The sequence below is a fragment of the Amblyomma maculatum genome, chromosome 9, assembly GCF_055883805.1.
Source record: "Amblyomma maculatum isolate TAMU_Amacu chromosome 9, ASM5588380v1, whole genome shotgun sequence".
In the NCBI taxonomy this organism is placed as follows: domain Eukaryota; kingdom Metazoa; phylum Arthropoda; class Arachnida; order Ixodida; family Ixodidae; genus Amblyomma; species Amblyomma maculatum.
In genome coordinates this window covers 13,049,593-13,059,054 of record NC_139352.1, presented here as the reverse complement: position 1 = coordinate 13,059,054, position 9,462 = coordinate 13,049,593, and the positions used below count along the sequence as shown (strand labels likewise).

The window sequence follows — 9,462 nt, the reverse complement described above, 5'->3', positions numbered from 1 at the left end:
TCCTTGAAAATTTATACCGCTGAACCAGTCAAGCGTCTCGTTAGGTAGTCTTACTTAAACTAATACCCGTGTCAACTGCTTACAAGGTTAATTCTCTCGTACCCAGGCGCATGAATGGCATAATCGCAGACCGGCCGATATAACGATCGAGCAGTCGCGCGTACGTTGGTCAATTGCTTGCAGTCAACGTCATCGTCACTTTCCGATCGAGTGCAGTAGACCTACGGCAGCTGGCTTCGAAATTGGACGTGATCCTGTTACAGCACGCGATGCATGAAATGTATACTGCGCGCACGCGTCTGCTAGGTTGCAGAGTCCTACACTTGCGTACTCGTTTTGGCAGCTGCCACCGCACGCCAGTGTCGGAACTGGCACTGTACGCTCACGTGACCGCCTGGCACCACCTAGGCACTGCTGCAGCACTTTTCAGAACAGAATTAGTGCAGCCAGTGCAAGCCAAATCGAAGAGACCTAGTAGGTCGTGGTATCGTGGTCGGCTACATTCAATCGAAACTATTGATACCGAAACTAGTCAAGCATCTCAGAGGCCATATGCATTTGTATCTAATTTGCTCCAGCATCCGCACGCCGCGCTGAGGTCGCGAAGGTGGTCGTGAAAGTTGGATCGGATCTGTGCCGTCTGTGCCTGCTACATGTGTGTGCCGGCTTCGTTGAACTTGGCCTGAGTGAGCGCGTCCTACCTTTCTCCATCGGAGGCTTCTCCTGTTTATGGGAGGAAATACAACGTCCGCCATGCAGTCCCCAGTGATCGTGGCCGCCACTGCCAAACATACCGCTACTGTGAGTTAGGCTTATGCCGATGACACTGCATCGTTAGAATTGCATCGTACCAGTTTAGTACGGCTTGGCCGTCGTCGCTTCTCGCTTCTGTGGAAGTTTGACCTCAAGTAGCGGCTCTGCTTACTTGTCCGTTGTGTGTGCTGCTGTGCGGAAATCATTTCCGAGTTCTGTGATTATAACTGGCTTAGCGCAATTCTCAGCTGTAAAGGAGAGTCTGAAAATACATTGCAACACTTTCGCCGGTCGTATAGAGATCGCCTTTTCGCTTGTGAAATTCAGCGATCACACTTCGAACCGTGTCACGTCACGCGCGCGGTGCGCTTTCAAACACAGGCAAGGCGTGTCGAAAATAGCATCCTGCTAAGATCGATACGAGACCGCATTTGTGTGCGGCGGGGAATGTGGTCACGAGCGTTGAAGCGATCTTTTCTCCGCGTGTCTAGACACATTTTTAAACACTGCGTAAGTCTATATTGGCCACCCGTTTTAGTAGGGCGACCGCGCTTGATTCAGTTTGCACGTCGCCGCCACCATATATGTATTTCGGGTCCGCTTCCGAAAACAACGGAGAGGCTGGACCCTAGACCGATTTGTCTGGAGCTACTAGTTTACAAAATGAAAGGAGCAATATTTCAGCTTGAGAGAACACCCGATAAGCGCGAAAAATAATTTTGTGCTGCTCGAACAACCTCGATCCGTAAGTGTGAGAAGTGTCTGCTTGCTCTGGCATTTTACTGTGCAATGCAAGCTTTCGTGCAGATGACACTAGGCTGGTGTGGTACAAAGGTTGCTGCTGAACATGCTGAACATAACATTCGCAATGACGAATCAATCAAAATTTATTCGATGGTGCACAGAGCTGGGCAATATTTAGGATAAACAAGCACACTAAAAGCAAGCAATAACTGTTACCCCTTGGTTCGATTACTGAACATTGGATCGTTCATAGATACTGCTTATCATTAAAGCCATTTGCATATATTTGGTTATGTATCCATTTTGTGTCCTGTTTTGTGTCCTGTTTGATTAGTTGGTGAAGGTTGCAATTATTTCCTGGACAGTGATACAGTGATTGCAAACTGAAGGCTTTTTTGTCTTCTCTAATGCAGGATATATATCACTGTTGTAGGCAGTGTATGCTTTTACTTGAATAAGATGACAGATAGAAATAAACCTCACAGAACTACTAACTAGCAGTTCTATTCACGGAAGTAGCATGGCAGTCAGTCAATCAGCCAGATAACTGGAGTCATACAAAAAAATAAAGAAACAATAAAGGTTACATGTAGCATCACAGAAATGTGTGTTTGGCTATTGCAGACTTCTGTCAAAGGTAATGAGGTGATTTAACCCTGTCACTTTAAGTGGCTCTGGTACGTACATGCATACCTTGTGGCAGTCTAACAGCTGCTGTGTTTGTTTTCATAGGGTTTTAGCTTCCCAAAATTACATTGTCTTTGTGAGACACTGTAGGGGAGGAATGGTAATCTTGACCATTTCATGGCCCTAACCACTAAGCCACGGCAGCGGGGCATCTGCTGTATGTCTGTGCTCTTGTAGTTTAGGTGTATGATCTCTCACTGTTGTCTCAGTTAAACATTTCTGCACATTGCACAAAAACAGACATTCTCTTTTCAATTCAGTATATGTGATAGAATGAGTGTTCATGACTGATTGGCTGAAGCAAACAGAATAAAGCATTTAAGTAAGCATTAATGCTCAAACATGGATACTTCTGTGTTTCAGGTTATCTTTCTTCATGGCCTGGGAGATACAGGGTAAGAGGCCTTACAGGCATCCCTTAATACTGATGAAGTTTGGGTATTATTAATTTATCCCCAAAGGTCCATTATTTTCAGTTTTGCTGATATTCACCTAATCGACAAAGTTGATAGAAAGCATTCTTGAACCCTTGAACCTGATTTACACTTTACACTCTTCCTTCCTTTTTTTTTGCAGCCATAATCTAGTATGGTGATGTCTTTAGAGAGTGCACTAATGCATGCCTGTTTTCCAAACTGCACAGGCTGGGCTGGTCGTCTGTATTCGAAGCAATACGTCAGCCACACATCAAGTATATATGCCCCACAGCGTGAGTAATATCATACTCTTTTTCCGCCACTTAGCATTTTGCATACAAGTATCGACTGCCTTTTTTGCTTTCCTAATTGCATGCAGGACTCTACATTGCATGCAGGACTCTACCCTATTGGCTTTTAGGGAGCGTAGTGCATAGAACTGTGGTTATCATTTGCTTTCGTTTGTTCTGAAGAGTAAGGTCATGGTGTGCGGCCCACCATTTTGCAGGCCAGTCATTCCCGTCACGCTGAATGGAGGCATGCGAATGACTGCATGGTTCGACCTCTGCTCCCTCGACCCAAATGGCAGGGAGGATGAAAGCGGCATCAAATCTGCTGCTGAAGGAAGTAAGTTGTCATGACTGCTTGTGTGCATATGTAACTTGGGATTAGCCTGAGGCAAGAAAATGTTAAACTATCTTTCAAGCAATGAGGGCTCTTTTATATGTGGATCATCTTTTTCTCCGTTGCAAGTCAACTTCTGTTGCAGCTACATGCCTGGCATTTGATTGGCAGTGCAATTAAATGCACCATTCTGGTGATAGCAGGAATTGATGCTTGTGGTGACAAATGTCTCCGGACATTCAGACTCAGGATGAGCAGACACCACTAGAAAGTGTATGAAATGCAGTTTGAAATCTTCCCACTCTCACTGAATCTTTTCTTTTTTCTACTCCTGTCTACAAATTTTGCTCTAATTTCTCTCTCTCTCTCCGTGTCATCACCAGTCCACAGGCTGATAGCCGACGAGGAGAAGGCGGGCATCTCTTCAGACCGCATTGTGCTGGGCGGCTTCAGCATGGGCGGGGCCCTGGCACTCTATTCGGGCCTACGCTACCCCAAGCCCCTGGCTGGCATCCTGGGACTTAGCTGCTGGCTGCCTCTGTTCAAGCAGTTCCCAGTGGTCAGTCTGTGTTTCCACGTGGCCTTGTTTCACCTGTCACAGTATTCTCGCAGCTTAGGCAAATGCATACAAGATTGCTCAACACAAACACAGAGAGAGGAACAGAGTTTGAAAATTCCTTAAATAATTCTCCGTTATTTGTGTACCTAGCATACCAAGCACACTTGTTCCTCTCATACAACTAGAAATCCACGGCATTTAGTACCCAAAAGTGCCCAATAGTGACCGATAAACTCATCTTTATGTGCAAACAAATAATCCTCTTTCATATTGAGTGACCCTGTACATTCTTGTTATTTGAATATTTTATTTTGTAATAGTCTTGTTTTTGTTCAACTTTGAAGACTTTTTGAAATTTAAGAAAGTAAGTGCAAAAGGACACCCTCATACAGCATTTTCCATTTAGCACAAAAGTGAAGAGACGTGGCTATAAAATAGTTAAGGTGTGCTACAGGTGGAGGGTGCTGACTACAGAGCAGTTTATAGAAAGGTGCATGATGCTGGGCTGCCTGGGCATGCTCGAGTATTGCTATAAGGTGAAATTCTGGGTGAATACTCCCTCAAAATGTCAGATGTAGCACCTTTAGACATCCCTTCTTCTACTGCCAGGGGCCTCTCTTAAGTGTGGAAAAACGTCTCGTGAAAAATACACAATTCTTACCCGTTGGCTGGATCCGCTCGCAACCACACTCATCCTGAATCCATCTCAGCGTGGAACACATCACTGGATTGCACTTGAATATGTATGCAAAACGTTTAAGCTTTAAATTTCAGTCATGGACCTATATACCTGGTGCTTCACCTACTCAAAATAAAATCCATCATATATGTGGAGCCAAGGGACCACAGGTTTGAGTGACAGCCCCGTGGTGCATGTTTGGAGACAAGATGCATAATACATCCACGTCCTTTACTGTTTCAACGCGCATGTAAAAAAACGGAGGTGGCTGAAATTAATCCAAGTTACTTGAGGCACACCCGTATTTCTTCAAGTGTGAGGAATATAGCTACAAAGTAGAGCACTTCAGATATACTTGAATTCATAGGAAGAGCTTCATTCAAGGGACACAATGCCACCTCTCGTCTACGCAGAAAGGTGCGCCACTTTCGGCTGAGGTCGTGCAGCGCAAGGCCACGCCGCCGCCACGTCAGCCGACGGTGGGCTCAGAGGTTAACTTAACCGACATAGACCATCCTGGCCAGGGCCGTACGGGGCAGCGCGAGTTCATATCGCACAAAGCGGCAGCTTTCAAAAAAGGCAAAGCGGCAGAGGACGCGGACTCATCTGGTTCAGCAGACCGCTTACGTGGAGACGAAGAGCATACAGAAGGTGCCACTTCCACTTCCTCTTCTGAACCAGTAACCCCATCAGGGAGTGACAAAGATGGCCAGGAGGAGACGACGGTGAGGCCCCGTCCTCTAAAAACTGGTGATCAAATGAGAAGCGGGCCTTGAAAAATACTGTATTTACATAATGATAGCGCTGCTGCTATTGTAACCTGAATATCCCTTTTGCATTGCGCAAAAGAGGAAAAAATGAAAGTACAGAATGTAATGTGAGGTATAGGTCTACAGTATACCAAGCATCGGGTGTACTTTTATGAACAGAAGTACATTTGACTTCTATAAAGATAGACTCAGTTAAGCTGAATTCTCGTGTAACATCTTCAGTGTAATAGTATTGCTTGGTTTGCCACATTACCAAATGTAAAAAAAAAAAAAAAATCGGCTTCAGACAGGCTTTTCCATTTGTCTTTCGGTTAAGATGAACTTTCGCAGAAACTGTAAACCATACCAGTCCCGCAAAATGGCAACCATGCGGCATCCGTGCAATGGTGTCAAGGAAACAAAAAAGTGTGCCCCCATATGCTGGCTCGTCTGCACATTCATAGAGAATCGCGGGGAGCCTTTCTTTCCGGATTGGAAAAGGCAGGGCAGCGTCAGTCCTGTTTTGATGCAGAGATTGTCAGATCTCAACATTGTGCATGCGTCACGTGCCGTAAGCTGACTCCCACAGACTAAAAGGCACGCACGTGCAGAGTGCACCTCCTCACTCACTTAAGGCTTCAGGCCCGCATATTCAATTGACACGGTATCGCAGTGCTGAGATAGACTGATATTGACGCTGTGTTCATCACCTACAGTATATGAAAAGGTGCGTGGTGTCCCTGATAGTGGTGTTGATGGAGTGAGATAAGAGAGGGACACACAGTTGTCCTGCTGGTGTTGTTCAAAGCACTTGGAACAGGATGGGAAGAAAGAAACTGGTGAAAAAAATTGCCGCTGTGGCATACAGTGAGAAAGATGGGAAGGTAAAAAGAGAAAGAAAACTAGACACTGCCATTTTAAAGTTGGATAACAGAAGCTGGTTTTATGCTCTGTCTTCAGCTCACTTCTTGTTTAGTGCAATAAATGCTCTATTTTCATATTTTTAACTAGTATATTTAGACGTACCTTGCTGCATGTTCACATGTTTGTTTAGGGGCACTTCTTCTCTTCTCTGACAAACTCTCCAGTCTCCAACTTTGTCTCCGCTGCGTTAAAAAAAAAAAAAAAAATTCAGGCAGCGCTAAGCTTCGCTGCTTATTGAATAAATATCCAATTCAGTTCGATTCAGTTCTTGGTTACACTATTTGCATTTGATTCGATAACGTAATTAGACTATTCACTAAGAACATGGTCGCTCTGCAAGATACTCGCTTGAGCTGGCAATATTCAAGCTGTGCTTTAGCTGATGGCGGAGAAACAGGTGCTCTCAGGTTACTCTGCAAAGTTATGGGAGAAAATGGCAGCCAGAGATAGCTTTGAAATGGCTCTGGCTTTTATTTATGGGTGCACGGTATGGTGATGCATGTCCTTTCGTGCTTTATTTGTTTTGCCTTTTTTAACCAAGCTACAGCACCTGCACTGTCTGCTTGCACAGGTTGAATGCATAGCTAGCTGTGTACATGGCATGTTGCTCGACAGGAAGTAATTTCCCTGAACAGTGCACAGACATGTGAGCCAGCTGTGTCGGGAAAGGGAGCAAAATAAAAGTTTCCATGGCCTGTTTGGTGGCCCATTTGTCCCTTGTAAAAGCTGCCACGGAAAATACAAGAAAAAGAGAAACGTGATGGGCTCAGTATAGATATGGATGTCCAATCTATTTCAATACTTGGCCTGTAACATATTGACCATAATGGAAGACATTAGTACAATGTAAATAAAGTTAGAATTCTCTTTTTGGAGAAGTGAATAGTTTTTTTTTTTTAATTTTGGTCCCCAATAAATCTGATGCAACTATGCTGCCAATGTACTAGTGTTTGCATGAAGAATGAGCACCTACATGTAGTTGCACCATATTACAGACCAAAATTGTATCCCGAGACCACAAAAATGCTACAGTACCAGAAGTCAAACTCTCCTTTTGCCATCTGTTGACAAAACCTAGTTTTTTTGGCAACTGATGTAAAACACATGTAAGGGGTCTGTCTAGCCCAGTGTACAGGTAGGCTACAGTTTACCACAGAAACCAAGGCTCATTTAAAGAGCAAAGGCTCCATGTGGATTACGAGGGATGTGGAATGGTTTGACTGTTGGCACCTTGCTGCACGGACTTTACAGGCAGCTGTGGGGAACCACGAGACGCCCATTCTGCTGTGCCATGGCGATTGTGATGACCTAGTGCCCCTTCACTGGGGACAGCTCACGTCGGAGCTGCTGAAGAAGTTTGCCAAGGATGTCACCTTCCGGCAATACAAGGGCATGGGGCACTCCTCGTGCGAGGAGGTCAGTCAACTGGCTTTCTTACTCTTGTCCTAGCCACAACACAGCTGACGGTTATGCTGCAAACTTTTGGACTACAGCACAAATTATTTGCGTCCAAAAAGATCATTCTGCCACTGAAGAGGTTGCAGTTGTGCGTTTTTCTTTTCTCATTATCTTTAAAGTTATATGAAATTTCAACACAAAAAATATCTATCAGCAGTTTTCCCGTGTAATGTACCATCCCCTTGTGAATGGAGACAGTTTTTCTGTAAAAAGAATGGGTTCATAATTGTGAGTAAATAGGGTAATGCCTACTCGCACTCTTGCTTCCCTATACCGGAGATGAAAAGAGCCTGCCTGCTGTGTAAAGGACCTTAAGTGTGCAGATATCGGATCCAAACTGAGTGGGAGTCCATGCATTCATCCAAACGCAGTGACCCCGATTATACTACACTTTTGCACCACTTGCACCTCCCGTTTGCCTTCTATGCTGGCGCAATCATGGCTAGCCATCACTCAAGAGCTTTTGGATCATAGCAGTTGCGAAACTCGAAGTGACCGGATTTTGTCCGCATTTTTCAGGTGTCTATGAATCGTCGCGCCATCTGGAAGCGCTTAATACAAGCTTTTTGCTATTGCTGCCATTGCTTTTTGGAAATTAAATTTTTCTTTCTTTTCCATCTTAACTTATCCTAATAATTTTTGCTGCTGCACACGTTGGTTGTGCATTTATCAACAATCAGACAGTTTGAAATTTAGACGCAGTTTCTTTTAATGGCCGCGGGTGCCGTTACCATTTTTGTAAACACCCGAATTTTGACCAATAAAAACCGTCGTTTTTTTATACATGGGCCTTATGGGAAGTTTCGCAACTGGTGGTAATGAGGAGCTCTGGCCATCACTTGCACCGTGGTGCATGCTTTTGCTCTACACTGGTCATTTGTCGGCATAAAAAATGAAGTAGGAACACAGTTTTCCTATTTGTGTCTGCTAGAGATGTTTGAAAGACTCTCTGTAGATTGGGAGGAAATTTTTGGTGGTGGTCCATTGCTTGAAAGAAGTGGGATGATGATGTGGGAAACAGAGCCAGCTGATCCTGCCTACTGCATTGCTGGTTGTTTCCTGTGTGCACTTGTTCCAAATAATTGGGTGTTCGCTAAATGTTCTGTGCACCCATGTGCACTTACGTAATAACCGCCCCCCTTTTTTGTTGGGATCATTCTGTGCAGGAGACAAAAGACATTGCCGCCTATCTACTGTCCAGACTCCCGCCGAAGCCAGAGTAGGTCAAGTCAAGAAAAAAAAACAGCACAGAGCAGAGAAGACCCGCACGTGCACAGCGAAACCCTGCAGAGAGAGACATGCTTCCTCCTCGCGTCAGGACATTTGCCCTTGTTGTGTCCAAGCACAGTATTTTTATTTTCATTCATTTTGTTCATTCCAAGGTCTTTCTTCTGTCGTATGAATGCTTTGAGAAAGAAAAAAAAAAGTGTAGATGCGCTGTCAAACGCACACTGCACCTAGTGTTTTTTGCCAGCTAGGCTTGGTGAGAGGAAAAATAAATGAGTTGGTGGTATGTGTGTTGCTCGTGTTCTTTCTATTGGATTATTGCCACAAACATATGCAGTTCAACTTTACCTATTGTATGCATACATAGACGGAAAAAAACAGATGAGGCGATAACAGTTTTTGGCACAGTTGGCCGCTAGTGGCTAGTCTACTTTAGCACTCGCTAGTACTATACAGTCGTGCCCCGTTAATATGACCCCCGTTAATATAGAGGACCCGAATTATGGACAGTTTTTCTGGGGACGAAACCTTTTCAATGTATTTATGCCTCGTTAATATGGAAACTCGCTGTCCGGACAATGGACAGGGGAAGAATGCACGCGCCCCACTTGGGCCCATGTATTTTTGTCTCGTTAATATGGA

At 44.6% G+C, this 9,462-nt stretch overlaps 1 protein-coding gene across 2 annotated transcripts; it reads left to right on the top strand.

The window, feature by feature from the left end:
- Positions 1–581: 581 nt before the first annotated feature.
- Positions 582–9,110, top strand: Apt1 (Acyl-protein thioesterase 1). 2 transcript variants are annotated; one of them, XM_084578173.1, is made up of 8 exons: positions 582–801; positions 2,548–2,579; positions 2,828–2,893; positions 3,109–3,227; positions 3,608–3,783; positions 4,876–5,187; positions 7,387–7,551; positions 8,760–9,110. In XM_084578173.1, the coding sequence occupies exons 1-8, from the start codon at positions 730–732 to the stop codon at positions 8,814–8,816; spliced, it is 999 nt and encodes a 332-aa protein (XP_084434299.1). In that variant the 5' UTR covers positions 582–729; the 3' UTR covers positions 8,817–9,110. The 2 variants fall into 2 exon arrangements, with proteins under 2 accessions (XP_084434299.1, XP_084434300.1); XM_084578174.1 differs by lacking the exon at positions 4,876–5,187 and having other exon boundaries at positions 587–801.
- Positions 9,111–9,462: the final 352 nt, after the last annotated feature.

Coding starts and splice junctions, on each gene's coding strand:
- Apt1 (XM_084578173.1), top strand. CDS start 730: ATGGGAGGAAATACAACGTCCGCCATGCAGTCCCCAGTGATCGTGGCC. Junction 3,784..4,875: donor TGTTCAAGCAGTTCCCAGTG/GTCAGTCTGTGT, acceptor TCGTCTACGCAG/AAAGGTGCGCCACTTTCGGC. Junction 7,552..8,759: donor GGCACTCCTCGTGCGAGGAG/GTCAGTCAACTG, acceptor CATTCTGTGCAG/GAGACAAAAGACATTGCCGC.